Source organism: Pituophis catenifer, unplaced genomic scaffold, assembly GCF_029215685.1.
Source record: "Pituophis catenifer annectens isolate HBS135680 unplaced genomic scaffold, rPitCat1.0.hap2 SCAF_3, whole genome shotgun sequence".
NCBI lineage: Eukaryota > Metazoa > Chordata > Lepidosauria > Squamata > Colubridae > Pituophis > Pituophis catenifer.
Window position 1 is genome coordinate 147558560 of NW_027256883.1, and position 16379 is coordinate 147574938.

Here is a 16379-nt window from a genome sequence, read left to right on the forward strand (position 1 = left end):
GCAGAGTATGTCAACATCTGCAGCAATGGGTGGCCTCTTATTGGAGAGATATGGTGGAGAAAATATGGCCAAATTGTGCTTAGATTTTAACATACACTTTAAAATAAAATATATATTGTAAATTAACTTCAGGTTCAGGAAATCAGAAGCCAGGATAGAGTTCAAAAGTGCTACGAGTTTATTTCATGCAACCTATACATACAAGAATCTGATCTACATACAAATGGTCAAGGGAAATTGGCAGCAGATAAGAGTCAATGGATTTCAATGGGGGCTGGACTTAGTCTCTTATGAGGGCATAGCGACTCCAAATTAATGATGTGCTTGACCCTGCTCTCTGGCTCAGCCAGATCATCTCCTATAGTTAAGCTAGTAAGCCTTCAAATTTTCAAGATGTTAAATGAAAATCAGCAAACAAAACAAAAAGATAAGAAGGAGAAGACAATAAAGATTATAATCACTAATGAAATAAATCAGGGAAAAAGTATTTTAAGAGATTTAAAAATGGAATGGGAATACATCTTTGGAAGAGAGATAGGGCTTTGGGCAGATACTCTGGAGGCTTGGCAGCATAAGGATAGAGATGGGAGGAATACTCAGACTAAATAGTAAAAATGTAGATGCAGATAGAGACAAAGATCCAAGAGGAGTATGGAAGGCATGCCAAAAAACAAACAAGAATTGAAATATTAAAACGGGCGAGAGATGATGGATAGAAAGGAAATGTTTTTTATAATGGGGGCCTGATTAAAAGTTAGAATAGAAGTAAAAATAAGGATACACATCTCTAAATAATAGAATAAAAGCAAGTAGAGGTTGAAAGATTGGTTTAATATGTACGTTTAAATAATATGGTGATTGATGTCAGCATGGAGTATTGGGATTATATTTTAATACAATATGTGTATTACATTAAGATTAGTAAGGATGGCCTGACTAAATAGAATAAATGAAATAATTAAATGGAAAGATTAGAGGTTGAAAGATGGTAAGCCAAAAGAGAGGCACTGACAGAAGAATTTATCAGAAAATTTCTATTTCAACATCCTATCTTCTCTCACAGAATCACATATACGGTATATTAACCAAAATATTTTTTTGAAATCTGATATATTAAATTAAATTAAACTGAAGGAAAACCACATCAATAATCAATTCAATACTGTTCAATACTGAATCCAAGTCATCCAGCTACACTGGGTAACGTGGTCTCAGACAGGGACTATCCACATATCTTCCAATACAAATTAATCATGTTGAAAAATAATAGGGACATTTTCTTTGAACAAAACTATGAAAGTTAAAAAGGTTGCAGAAATATCTTAAGGGCTATAGTCAACAAACACATTTTTCTGGACTCAAATGGATCTTTTTACTGAACAAATTGTAAGCCAGTATAAACAGAAAGGCCACACAGAAAGCAACCATTTCCTATTCACAAGAGTAAATTCCTTGAACTGGAAAAAAAAAACCTTAGAAATAGTTTTCCTTTTTGTTTTCCTCTAAAGAATAAAGCAGAAGAAAGTACACAGCACCATTTCTTTTCTGATGAATGTAATAAAGCTTATGCACAATTAAAAGTAACTTTGTTCAACCCTGAGCTAGATATATTCTCTAATATTGAAAAATGAATTTGCGATATTTAATTAAATATGGTTATGTTACTGTATTATTTGAGTACATGCTATGGGAAACATCTTCCCTAAAGAGTGCTTTAAAAACTTTGGAACAGCACTTTGGAAACTTTTGAACCCAAATTTTTATTGTCTAGAATAAACTTGACTTTGTTGCATAAGGATTATGGATATTTGATTTTATTCTTGTTCTTTGATGAAAGAAGCCAAAGTCAGAATGTTTGTTAATTAAATATGGGCAGCATTTAAATAGCACCTTGTTGTCACTATCGTCTAGACACGAGTAGATATGCTTTTAGTTTATTCAGTAAACTGTATTATTTACTAAACATTAAATATTTTTAAAAATCCTATTTGTTTCTTTTGATTTTACCTTTTTTTCAGCCAGATCTTTGTTCTCAAAGTCAAAGAAATAGATTTAAAAATAAAGGAATAAAAGAATGGGTATTTCTTTTTCATTATCTCTCCATCAAAAGGCAGTAAAATTTATGTAAAGATAGAGTAAAAATAAACTTTCATCAATGTAACATTTATCTACATACTTTTAATGATATGAATGGTTCTTACAACTCTTTGACAAATAACATATGTAAGTAGATCCTTTTAACTAATTACATTTAATAGAAACATACTTAATCCCCTTACTTAGAGAGGACTATTACCCTTAGGACTTTTTATCATTCTATAGGATTATCTGAAGTAATTCCAAAAGCAGCAGCACCAACAGCAAATAACATCTTCCTAGACTTGGCAATAACTAAAAATGGGATCCCACACGGTTGCAATCTTTCTACTCTGGAACAATGCAGTGCTTATTTTAAAGTATCTTATTTGATCTGGCTCCAAAAACACTGAAACTATCTTCTAACATTACGTGAACACTTGTCACAAAATTTATCCTATAACTGGATTTGAATAACAGCTACCTAAAAACAGCTGAACAAATGCAGTTGATCAAAAGTTAAGTGTAACATTAAAAAAAGAACAGTTTAAATATTCAGTTTTAAATGTTTTCACCCCCCTCTTCAAAAAAAAAACCATAGGAGAGATATTTTATATATATAAGTTGCACCACATGTGATGCAGGTTGCAGCCTTAGTGCCTTAAAATAGGACATTATTTTCTTATATTTTCTAATTTTGTGTTTAACTGCAGCAAGCCAACAATCTAATAAATGATGATTAAAACAAGAAATAATTCAAAAGCATCCAGAATACTACTTATATGACCTATTACCATCTCAAAAAAAAATAATGAGGGCTACACTAACAACTCAAAATGATATTCCAGAAAACCACAACTGAACATAAAATATGAGCCATCCCCCAATGAAGAAAAAAGGGCAAAGGAAGACTTTTTAATTGTATTTATAAATCATCAGTGGTGGGTCGTCCCCGGTTTGCACCGGTTCTATAGAACCGGTAATAAAACCGGCAGGAGGCTCCGCCCACCGACCCCGACATCATCAAAATGGTTCTGCACATGCGCACAGCCCCGTTGCAAACCGGTAGTAAAGGGAAGTAGAACCCATCCCTTTAAATCATCCATTGCTATTATAAGAATCAGTGGTAGAATGACTGGACCAAAGTCACCCAGCTGGATTTGTATCTCACAAATATAAGACAAGAATTTGCAGTATCTCAGTTTCTAACCTGGTGCTTTAACCAGTATATCAAACTGTCTGCCACACAAACATTACATATTTGATACATAATGTCTTGCAAATATGGATCCTAAAATTAATTCAGCCCATCTTAATGGATTACAGATTAAATGTATTACCATTTTTTTACATTTAGAATCCACCAAAATTCTTTAATATTGTCTCTGTGTCTTTCCCTTTTTCAGAAAGATACAGGATTTTAAAGCAATTCTAAATAGGAATACTGACAAACTAATTTATCAGCAAGCACACAGAAAATCTCCAAGTAGCTATCATAAAGGAGAAGAGAAGATAGGAATGCTACCCCATGGGGATTGCTCAGTGAGACTTTAATTCATCCAGTATTTATCCATATGTTTGCAACATCTGACATTCTAATGATCAGCCATTCTATAATATGCTAGTGTTTGCATAAAAATGTAACATGCAGACTGGCTTCTATTAAGCCAATTATTATCCAATGTATAAGATTTCACAACAAAAGCTCTGAGAATGAAAGTAACAGGAAACAAAAACAATCTGTTTGACACCACAAGAATTGCTTCCTGATGCAAACCCTAAGGCCATAAAACAGAGCTGCCTTTCCCATCTTATTTCACTAGACAAACAAATAAATAAATTCAAAAATGTATGCATGAAAACTTATCTAAAGAACATAACTGTTCCTTTTATGGTAACTTCTATATGTTTAATATTTTCCCACAGGGTGGATTTGATTTAAATCAAGTCGATTTAAATCATGATTTAAATCACTAGTAAAAAGGCTTGATTTAAATCAACTCAATTTAAATCATAATTTTTAAAGAGCAACTGTCATCTCTGTCCCCCAGCGGCTCCTCCTCTGAACCGCTGCTGACTCACCGACAGTCCCAATATTGCAGAATATACAGCCTCATGCTATATAACTAAGCTCCATTTCATGCTGAATAAACTAAATTATTAATGTATCTTAAATAGAAAACTATCTTTAGAAAGATTACTCCAAAAGCATTTCATTAAAATAAATTTAATAAAAATAAAAAAATCTGATTTAAATAAAAAAAATCCTTTTAAATTTTAAAAAAATATCTCATTGATTTTTATCCACACTGTTTCCCCAAAATAACACAGTAATATGTAGTTCAGATAAAGACTCACTGCCCTATAACTGTCAGAACTTTAATTTCTATCCGAAGCTGTGTGATTCTTAAAAATATCTAAACTATACATAGGGATTTAAAAAAAAAAAAAGAAGAAGAGTGTACAATTCAATTTCATAGACAAACATTTTCTAATTCGGTTATTCAGGAGAACATGAGAATATTTTCTTTTATTTTTTGGACGTATCAATCCACCTTTGAAAAGTTAAACTGGTAACCCGAGAAATGCTGGATTCGCATAGTCCGTAAGATAAATCAAGTATTGCCTGAAATATTCTATTAATATTCCGGTTTGCATGCTCCAATTGATCTCTTAGTAGACTGAAGCACCAACAAAGTGGCTAGATTAGCAACCAATTTTTATAAAACTGACTGATATTTAAAGGATGAAACAAGATAAGTGTCGAGTGTCAAGCACTCCTTGACACAGAGCCTTATATGACAACAGAGCTTTGCATGACGACCATGATGACACAGAACCCTGGCCGTGACAGGGAGGGTTGTCAGGTGAATACCCAGGAAAAGGCCAAGCGGTGCACGGTGGAGGGGGGTGATGCGATTAGGAAACCAAATTGAAGGTGACAGGTGATGGGCGGTGTATGGAAGGGAGAATCGGGAGAACGAGCAGTCAAAGGAGTGATCTTGGCGACATCGGATGACATCACTTACTAGCGTCCTCGGCTCCAAGGGGGGGGAAAGAACGGGCGGTATATTCAAATCTGCTACAGCTGCAACCCATCCCACAGCCGATAAAGCTGAGGCGGAGCATCCAGCTGACTCCATCTTTGTGCTGTTTTCACAGCGCCAGCGTTTACTGTAAACTGCCGCGTATCCAATATTAAACCGGGTTATATTTGCCATTCCATTGCATGTGTGTCGTGCATTACTCGGCTCCGGACACAGTTCCAGAAGCGCTGAGAGTAAGTATCCTCTATGACAGTGTTGGCAAACCTTTTTGTCATTGCGTACCAAAAGTATGTGCCGCCCACGCCGGCACCCATAATGCAATGCGCGCCCCACCTGCACATGCATGCACACCCCTCCCACACATGCAAGCATCCCCACACATGTGCCCCCGGACATGCCCAATGCCCCATTTGGGCCTGGAAAGCCTCCGGCACCAAACTTTGCCGGCACCAAGCCTCCGCCAGGGAGACAGGGAAGCCTCAGCCTGCTGCTCTTGCCGCTGCCGGGGCAGCAGCAGTGCAAGAATCGCTGGGGCGAGGGGGCATGTTTCCCTCCATCCCCACCCAAGCAGGCTTTTTCTGCGGCCCCAAGCCACCGATGGGGAGGGAGGGAAGCCTCAGCCCGCTGCTCCTGCCTCCACCGCCAGGGAAGCAGCAATGCAAGAATCACCGGGGCAAGGGGACACGTTTCCCTCCCTCCCCGTCTGAGCAGGCTTCTTGTACGTCTCCAAGCCTCTGCTGGGGATGGAGGGAAGCCTCAGCCTGCTGTTCCTGCCACCGCAGGGGAAGCAGCAGTTCGAGAATCGCCAGAGCGAGGGGGCTCACTTCCCTCCCTCCCCGCTTGGGCAGGCTTATGGGGCCCCAAGCCTCTGGCAGGGAGGGAGGGAAGCCCCGGCCCACCCGTCCTTGCCACCACCACCCCCTCACCCCGGCAGCAGCGGTCCTCACGTTGCCACTTCCCTGGCAGTGGCAGCAGGCAGGGCTGAGAGGCCAGCGGCAGGCTGCAGTGGCAGGCCGTTCATGCTGGCTAAGAGGCAGCAGTGGCTCCTTTTACTCCTGTCAGCCTCACACTCTGGGCAGTGTCCAGCCAGCCATGCCTGGCCTCCTCCTGCAACAGCCCATGTGGATCCCGGACAGCGCAGCTTCTGGGCCTTTCCTTGCAGCGGTGGCGGCGGTGACGAGGCGGGCGGGCTGGCACAGGGGAACGACTGGCGGCAGTGCTCGTGGCTGGCAATGGGGTGGATGTCCCGGGGCTGCATACGAGCGTTAACGACATGGCCGGTGCACACACGCACACTAAGAGGAACTGCCCAGTGGGCATGCGCACATCGGGAAATGGACGATCAGCTCACCGGCTGATCTTCTGGTTTCTGGCACTGCCGCATGCATGAAGGCCAGCTGATTGTCACACAGGCATGCATATCAGTAACCACAAGACCAGCTGGCTGGTGTGCATGCGTGCGCCAGAAACCCGGAAGAGAAATAGATGACGCCACGCATGCCAGTTGACATGGCTCTGCGTGCCACTTCTGGCACACATGCCATAGGTTCACCATCATGGCTCTATGATCTTTATCCTTTTCCATGGAGAGGTGAACATTTGCATATTCTTGCACTTCTTTGATTAAGAAGGTTCTCTTCACAGATGTTCACCCCCAGAAATGTGGAACTAGAGACTTCATTGTCATAGCCACTTGGATATAAATAAGGTAGGCTATCATGCAATTTCAAATGACTTGAAAACAGATAAGATAGTACTACCAACCAACCTGTATAAAACTGGATGAGTTGCAATTCACTTTGGGGTCTTATGGAAGGCAATGTGGTTTCAAGACAGCAAAATTACACCAATGCAAGTTGAACTTGAGCTTTCAGAGATGGTTTGGGTTGAGTTGAAAATTTTCTTCTGATTAAGACCTATGTCTGGCCTTTGCATGTTACTCAAAGTCAGGACACTACTAAAATAGATATAAAAAAATAATCTAAAAGTGAAAGTAACATTCAGTACAATTCCTACCTATTTCTATGTTTACGTTCCCCTCTTGACACAAACATAATAATTTTCTCGCAATATTTGGACAATCTGTATTAAATTCATTCAAAGGCTTAAAGAGGCATAAAGAAGAAAACCATAACTATACAGATAATTATTAAGGAGGATTTAGGGCATTTGGATAACAAAAAGGGTCTTTAGCATTAGTCATTTTTTTTTGTTTGGAATTTTGGAATTTTTCCTACATATGGAACTCTACGCATATATATTTGTCCTAATAAATATTGCAAAATGGAAAGCAACCAGATTTGAGCCAAAAAAAATGACTGGGAAAAAAAGTTTAAAGCACTTCTTTTCCTGTCATTTTTTTTCTCGCTAAATGCCCCACCACTGTTTTTTATATTTTTTTAAAAAGAGGAGATGAGGGACTGTTGCCATATGTTAGTGTAAAGTAGCACAGTCTTAATCCTTCAATTACAGTTTGGGTTACTCACTACAATTCACTCCACAGATTACCAAATCTATCTCCACAAAAGCAGAATTTATCACTTGTTATTCCCCAACAACTAGTGAATGCTGTATTTCCACAGATCATTGATGCACTGACTGGAGCATGCTGATCCATTACTAAAAGCATAATGTGGAGTTATATTACAATATAAGTCATCAGAGATATACTTTAAAGATAAATTACAAGCCACTATTGCAATGGAAGATCCAGTTTATCTGACAAATTCCTAAGAAGCTTAATGATTGACTCTTTACTAACAAACAAGCCTTAGTACTATAAACATATTCTATTTCAATTGTTGCAAGACCGAATATTTTAAAAATGACCTTAGGGTATGCAACATTATTTTCACAACCTTATTTTCACTGTCCTATTCTAAAATAATGTTTAAAATACTAATTTTAAATAAAAGTTTCCTGGGGTTTTTTTTTTAAGAAATATTTTCTAGGAAAGTAGCTTGGATAATCCCTTTTAGAAACAATACAGTTTCTTCTTGTGGGTCCACAAAGATGAACAAGTTCTTTTAAACAAGATACTACTAGGATGAGTGACAAGAGATGGGCTTTTATTTAAACAATTTTACACACAGCTATTTATTTTATTCTGCATGGAGCAGCTTTATAGATATTCCTGGTATGTAAGATAACATCTGTGTAACAAGCACCTGCTTTTAGTTAAGGGTTTTGAAGCATTTTCAACTGTGAGATTTTCAGTCTCAAATGGTTATTGCATTTCTCTGCTTGTCTCTGCAGAACAGTATCCAATATCACACCTCAGGGAAGCATTTTTTTGTTCAGGCTTATATACTCACAAGTAACCTTCAAACGTCTAGCTCTTTCTTGGGAAAATTTAACTTATGCCAGCCACACTTTTTCCTGAGTGCATAAATCAGTCCAAACTTCCCAAACAACATTCATTAGAGTGGCATGCGAAAATAAGATTTACTAAGTATTTTGGGGCAGAAAGATAGGTAAAAATGGAATAAATAAATAAACCTGAAATAATTCACTCCTAATAATAAAGATCAAGGTTTGTGACACCCTGCCCTTGGCAGATAAGAACTTTATGTTAATTACTTTGGACAATAGGTTTTTTTATCCATTTTTTCCATTCTGCTGTGTTTACCATGTGCCAGAAAAGTATTATTTAAACTGGTTCCTTCTTGTTATAATAGTTTATCTGACAAGTATATATATATATTTTGAAGAGATTTATCTAAAAATTCTCAATTTTATTATGGATAATGTTTTGCTGAACAGCAAAACAAACAAACCCATTCTAAAATCTCATGAAGTACAATATGAAGAGCAGCTGGAAACTGAAGGTAACATTTGTAGTATGGATGTAAGGTCTTAATTGTGATAAATACTCAGGACAAGCTATGGTAAAATTAATAAATTCAAATCTTGGCCAGGACCACAGTTAGCTTAACTTAAGTTACTGAAATGAGCAATATTTTTCTCAGCAAAAAAGCACTAAATTCATCTTGAAGGATCTTTGGATACTTCTCTTATTAGGATTTTATAGTCCACTAGCTAGAAGTGCCAAATAGGTCTTGAGAACTGAAGGAAAGAACTAAATGACTCTGAACAGTCATGCTGGATCATATTAAAAGCTTATCTAGTCTACCATTGTGGTCTTATACTCTTAAATTTGAATCTGCCTTTCTCATGTTCAAGTGGGCTTATATTTTCATCATTAATGGACACTTAAAGATGCAATCTATATTGCTGTAACTATTGAAATACTAATTGCATTGGCTTTATATTTCAGCATGGGTCAAAGGGGAAGACTTAAGATAAAAAGTCTTACGGGCACATTTCTCAGAAACAGAAATTACACAAATATACCTGCTGGGCTTTGAAACAGATACTTAGTAGGGATCAGATGAGATTTTACAAAAAAAGGGGGGGCATATTTTATAAATGAAAGTAGAGATATTTTCGACTTCTATTCTAGTTCTATTAATTTTACTCAAATGTATTGTTGGGATAAATACATGTGCAGCATCCAACAAAAATTTTAAAATAAAAATAATAAAAATAAATAAATAAATAAATAAAAATTAAAAAGAAAACAAAAAACAAGCCAACTCAAAGGACAGACCATCTTTCTGCCATCTGTTTTCTATGTTTCTAGTTGCCCAGAGTTTTTGTTACGAGTCCGGCGACATACAAATTTAATAAATTATTATTAAGTATACAGCAACATGTAAACTTGTGGTTCACTATATATAACAATATGCCTGCTTGAATGTGGAAAGCACTGTATGGTAAAATATTTTGCATGTTATATGTTAAAGGCAGTATAATCCAAAATAGTGACATTTAATATGACTATAGTTTTTAAAATATGCCACTACATCACTGGAGAAAGAAAGTGATGAAATGCAGAACCACAACACCACTATCCCATCCCATCTTTTACTGCAAACTATCTTTATCAGGTGCCACTCTGCAACAGTCACCAAAAAAAAAGTTGGCTATTGAGAAACCACCAGAGCAATACGGAAAAGTTTGTTTCTCTTATGGTCCCCATAATTTTCCTAAATAAGACCATGATAAGGGTCAACAGAGCATTCGCACGGCTGTCAAATATTATTCCACTAAAAGCCTGGAGCTTCTGGGTTTAGACTGTTGAGTTGGGCTACATGCAGGCAGATAGGGCCAATGGCATCAAATGGCCCATCTACTAAATCAGAAAAATGATGGAACTGATTTTATTATCCCACTAGGCTTTTGAGACATCATCACTGGAAAGATCAGCAAAACACCAGTCCTATCTCAAAGAGTGGTCTGAAAGGAGGTTAAAAATGGGTTTTGTCCCAACTGTATAAAGAGCAATAAGGATGTTCATATTCATACAATACTGTTCTACTTCTCATTTGTATATTGTATACCTTAGGTTTGCTAAAGCAAAGGACTGGATGAAGGTTAGACATTGAAACAGAACTGAAAAGTAGTTTAAAAAGTTATCTTAGTGGATGCTCCCTTCTTATCCTTTACTACTATCAGTCTATTTTGTCTTGTAGTCCCAACCCATGCAACTGCCCAGAGAGAAGTACTGAAAAATCACTACAGGCAATCCTCAACTTACAATCACAATTGAACCCAAAATTTCTGTTGTTAAGTAAGACATTTGTTAAGTGAGTTTTGCCTCATGTTACAACCTTTCTTGCCACAGTTGTTAAGTGAATCACTTAAGTTGTGAAGTTAGTAACCCAGTCGTTAAATGAATCTGCCTTTCCCATTGACTTTGCTTGTCAGAAGGTTGCAAAAAGTGATCATATGACCCTGGGACACAGCAACCAACATAAATGTAAACCAGATGTCAAGCTTCTGATTTTTGATCACATGACCATGAGGATGCTGCAAAGATGTTAATTGTGAAAAGTGGTAATAAGTCACTAAGTGCCGTTGTAACTTTATTCAGTGCTGTTGTAACTTTGAACGGTCACTAAATGAGCTGTTGTAAATCAAGGATTAACGGTACTCTGTCTGGTTTGCATGTTCTGAGGGATCAGACAACAGTAGCAAAGAGACCGAAAAGTAAGACTGGGGGGAACCTCAATAGATGGCCTACAATGCTGACCTTTAATGCTGTCTTTCAGGATTAAATTTAGAGGAACTCAAGAACTCAGAGTAACAAGGTATTTTATGCAGTGGTTTACTTGCGGCTTTGCAGTATGAATACAGATGCTGTGATTCGTCAACCACAATTTATAACTCTGTGCATTATGAGAACCCAGGTAACTGTGGTTTAATCAAATAAGCAAATAAAACATGGTTTAAAATGAACTGTGACTGCAGTCACTAATTTACATTGAATAATAATAATCCCTAATAATAATGGATACATGGAGGATTTACATATAACCTTAGTGATATGCGAGTAACTTTGGGAATGAAAATTTCAATCTGTCAAGACCTGACATGAGAGTTCAACTGCTACAGAAGCTCGAGAATTTAATTTTTGAAAAAAGCAAAGAAAAAATTATTTTTTGCAAAATAATGGAAATTATTTTGATAATACAGGTTTCCACATATATTTACTCAAAACACTAGATTCTATTAATAAAGTAATTTTCTGCTGAACAAGAATTCCTGAATTTTTTTAAACAGGTAAACTACATGTGACTTTAAATACTAAAAAAATACGCAAAAATATTTAGAAACACTGGAGAACTTTCTCGTGTTTTTCTTATAGACAGTCAGTTATAGCACTTTGCATAAAAGTGATGATCTGAACTGCAAAAATTCAGTGGAACATTATTTCTGTTTTAAATGTTTAAACCACTAACTGCAAGTTAAAGGTTTTACAGAAGGTAAGAAAAAGTTAAAAATCATTTATTAACATTTATATTTTGCTATACCACAGATTGTTTCACACTAAAGTAACATTTCATTCATTTTTTCACATCAGAAATCATAACATGAACATATTAAAGTCATTATTGCAATAGCCCCTCCATAGTAGATATACCTTTTCTCAAGGATATAAGATTTGTTTAATTCAAAGTACTGCAGAACAACGAAAATATATGATTTCTGTACAGTATAGGAAACCCAAATCATATTTGCACTCAGTCAGAATCTTAAAGGAAAGACTGTTGAAGTCTTTTTGAATATTTTATTTTACAAATAAATGGCAATATTACAACTGGGATCTGCTTGAAATGTATTTTACATTAATACAGCTATGTAACCTTGGACCATGTACCCTTTTCAACCTTACCTACTTCACACTTTTTTACGCAATATAAAAGAGAATATCCTTACTTGTGTATCTCATGTATCTCAATACCAGAATAGTGCCAAAGTAGATAAATTCAAGGCTAAGAACAGCACAATGCAGTCTTCATTATTCCAGCAAAGCTTTAATATTAGCATGGCAGTAGTCCAATTCTCTCTCATATACAAACAAAAATCACACTCCAAATGCAGAATTGTTTTCAGGTGCAACCATATTTATCATATTTGCTTTATTTCCCTGATAGCAATCCTCTGGATTAACAATTGATACTCTGATCTGCTGGAATTTATCCCAGAATAAAATCCAGTCCTAATCTAATATTTTATAACTACAGTTGCTAGTTCCCTAGCACCACTTTACCCAATGAATATTTTGTATCTGTAAACAGCAGAGTATTATTTCTGTAGGAAAAATACATATTATCTTGGACTATCACACATTAACTACCTTAGATTTAAATCAACTCACACACTTAGCAGCCAAAGAGTAAATATGTATTAATTTAGCAATGTACATATACATTAGCCAGATAATCTCCAATACACAAAGTTGTACCAGTAATTGTAGCTGAATCAATGTGGTTGAAGTATATTATCCAATATTAATATTTAAGCTAAGACATCATGAACATGGTCTGCTATAGGCAAGACAAGGTTAAACTTGACCAAATACATGAAGACTCAGTTTTAATTTGTTCAGGATGTGAAAGGAAACTCCTTTGCTCACTCAAAAAGCAACATGCAGTAAGCATAAAGATGCTTGTAAATCTAGCTTCATTACTAGACACCAAACTGCTTGTTTTTTTATGTAGAACTGATATCTAAGATTGTCTACTATAAGGTGCTCAATGGGATGGATGTCTTTGAAGAGAACTCCAAACTTCAGCTTGTGACTTCTAGGATCCACAGTTCAAATTATCTTCCCCACTTTAATTTGGGTGACAATGGTTACTTGAAAAATCTTCACCCAAAGCAACTTGCCAGCACTTACAATCTCAGAAAATGAACTAAACAAACTATGAGAGGAACAAATCAGGGAGTCCTTATCTTTTACATTTCAGCATGTCCATTGACCAAGTAAGTATATATAGGTGGTTTGGGGGGGGGGTTACCCATCTCCTAGTATTTCAGTACATGTTTGCATTAAGTTTAATATTTGGGATCAGTGTTTTCATTTTTAGGTGTTGGTTTTATTCCTTCTGTTTTATCTTAAACTCTATGTGTGGGTTTTCTTTTGAAAACAACTTGGAAGCCTCAACTACCTCTAAAATATGATTTCCAGAATATTAAGCAATAATTTTAAAAGGATTGCACTGCTGCTTATTCACTGGTAACCATTTTAAAAGCTTATCTCCTAAATCCCAAATGATTTAAGATCCAAACAGTTCCCCAAGTCAGTCCAAAACTTTTACTTAAAAAAAAATTAAGATTCATTCTCCATTGGACATGAACTAAGCAAAAAGAAACGCCTTCAGTTCTTTTTGGCACCAAGTTGTCTACTGACTAAAAGGGGCATATATATATATATATATATATATATATATTTTCACTAATACAAATATGTAAATTTATGGGTTTTCCCCCCAATTTACGAAGTTGAGTGGGAGCAGTTTACATGTAGCTCCAAATAACTTCTCACCCAGACCCAATACAGTTCAGCCCCATCAATGTTACTCTTAGGTTACCTTGAATTGAGGCATAGGCCTCGATTGCAATCTGGTGAACATTTTCTGGCAATAAATCTTTCTGAACGTAATGAGTCTGATTTGGCTCTTCCGTGTACAGTAATCTCCAACAAAATCTGATGTCAGAAATTCCTGTCTAGTATCATTCTGAAGTATACACTTTCCCTTTCCTTTATTGTGGTGCCAACACACTTGCGCTTCCAGGTTTCTTTGTGTCACCTCTCAAGACTTGCACCACCCAAAAGCAATTTACTCTACCACAATCTACCAGGGGAACCAGTTTAAGTTTCCTTTGACTTTTGTCAACTTCAGAACAGCATTTCCCCAACTCCATCGCTTCACACCAAGTTTTCCCACCCCTTTAATTGAACTGAATCCAATAGGCCATCTCATCTGCCTTTTTCATTCTGCTTCAGCCCAAGCTGAAGGGGAAAAAAAGCAAAAAAAAAAACAGAAACTCTCAGGGATAAGTAATAAAGCCTAGGCTAGACTGATTAGTTAAATGTTGCCAGTGTCTCATTTTGATCTTTAAAGATGCAAATCCAGGTGATATTTAGGACAACCCCACCTCCACACCCAAAAGGTTACCCTACAAGCTTTCCCCCCAAATCTCTGCAGACTCTGCAGACTCTCCCGCAGTCTGGGACAACAGCTATCAAGTAAACAAGTTTGAAATCCTGGTTTGCTCCGACTGAAGCGTCCACTACTTCCAATGTCTCGATAAAAGAGGCCGAGGATGAAGAAGGGAGGAGAGGCCCGTTCGGATGCCTCCTGCAGCATAAAAATAGCGGGCAAGCGGGAAAAGCTGAGGGGATCCTAAAGAGGAGCCGAGGCGACAAAACAGACCAGCCTTGACGCCCTTCCCAACCCTTGAATTTTCCCGCCGGTGCTTAACTAAAGTGTTCAGCCGCCACCCCAGGGGCTGCAACGCCGCTGCCGGGCAGGCTTGCTCAGGGCACGTGCAGAGTATTTTCGCCTTGCAGCGGAGCACGATTGACTCTTAGGCGGCTTTAGGGTTGGGGGAAAAGAGCCTTTCAAGGCAAAAAAGGCGCGGAGGGCAGGCCGGTTTGGGGATACGGAAACCTCGCTCGTTGCAAGCACAGCATCGGGCCACGGCTCTCGAATTCTGCCAACAAGTACCGGAGGTGGGGGACGCTCGGGAATCACGGGATCGGGACAGATTGGAGCCTTCTGCGGCATCCCCGAGGGGTTTTCGTGCGGACTTGGTAGCAAAAAGAACCGCCTTCGTTACGAAGAAGAGAGCAAGGCACAAACCACGATCAAATGCAGGCCCTAAATGCTATTCCAGTTAATCCCTTGTTTGGGGCGAGTCATTTGCAATCCGCCCCCCGCCATTTCCCCGGCTGCAAAGAAAACTATCTGCGTGGTGCTCAGAGATATTCTCACGTGCGCTTGACACGCCCGACCCTTCCTAGCATCCCAGGGAAGAATGAATCCAGCCTCCAAGTAGGCTTGAGTTCTTAGCAAACAGGCAACTCTCGCTCCCCCCCTCCACACATACACACACACACACCTCTGCGTGCAACACGTTTATCTCAGTTGCTCGGAAGCCGAAGGGGCACTACCCGTCGAGTGCCACCACCCCACGCGAAAAGTCTCCTTTTTAAACCCAACCCAACCCACCCCCCAGAAACGAATCCCGCTGATTGCACCCACGGACGAACCGTCCCGAGCTGGAAGAAGGGCAAAGGAAGCCCGGGACCGCTCTCAATCCGGCAGAAGCGGAGCTTTCTCCGCCGGGGCATCTTTCAACCGCGGGAACAGGAGGCGGACGGGCTGGGCTGGGCTGGGTTTGGCTTACCTGGCGCGGCGGGTTCGGCCAGGCTCCGGCTGTGCAGCCACAGGAGCAGCTGGAGCAGGAAAGGGCTCCTTTTCCAGCTGCCCGGATGGAGCCGCCGCTGCATTCCTGAGCCGGCTCCTCGTCCCTCCTCGCTACTCCAACATCCAGGAATCCCGAGCCCGGTGGCTGGAATGGGCTTTCGCTCGCCCGTCCTCTCCCTCCTTCTCCTCGTCGGCCTCCGGGCGGGCGGTAGGCTGCCTTCGCTGGCCTCCCTCGCTCCTCAGCCTCCTGGCTTGTCACTTTCTCGAAGCTCTGCTCCAGACCGCCCCATCCCCAGCCAAGGCAGCCCCGCCGCCTGGAAGGGGCCGGCCAGTCCGCCCTGATCGACCCTCCCGCGCCCCCTGCTGGACCAGCCGGGACGCGCTTCTCTCTACCTGGAAGAGCAACGGCGCCTCTCAAAGCGAACCTCTCCGCTTAATTAGACGCGCCTCGAGTTTTATTTCGCGCGCGTTGGAA

General features: G+C 39.1%; 1 protein-coding gene across 1 annotated transcript in view; it reads right to left on the reverse strand.

The window, feature by feature from the left end:
* ROR1 (receptor tyrosine kinase like orphan receptor 1) overlaps positions 1–15987 on the reverse strand; it is a 166823-nt gene extending 150836 nt beyond the window's left edge. The window contains exon 1 of the mRNA XM_070939493.1: positions 15885–15987. Within this exon, the coding sequence (XP_070795594.1) occupies positions 15885–15987 (103 nt within the window). The remainder of the gene's footprint in view (positions 1–15884) is intronic.
* Between the last annotated feature and the right edge of the window lie 392 nt (positions 15988–16379).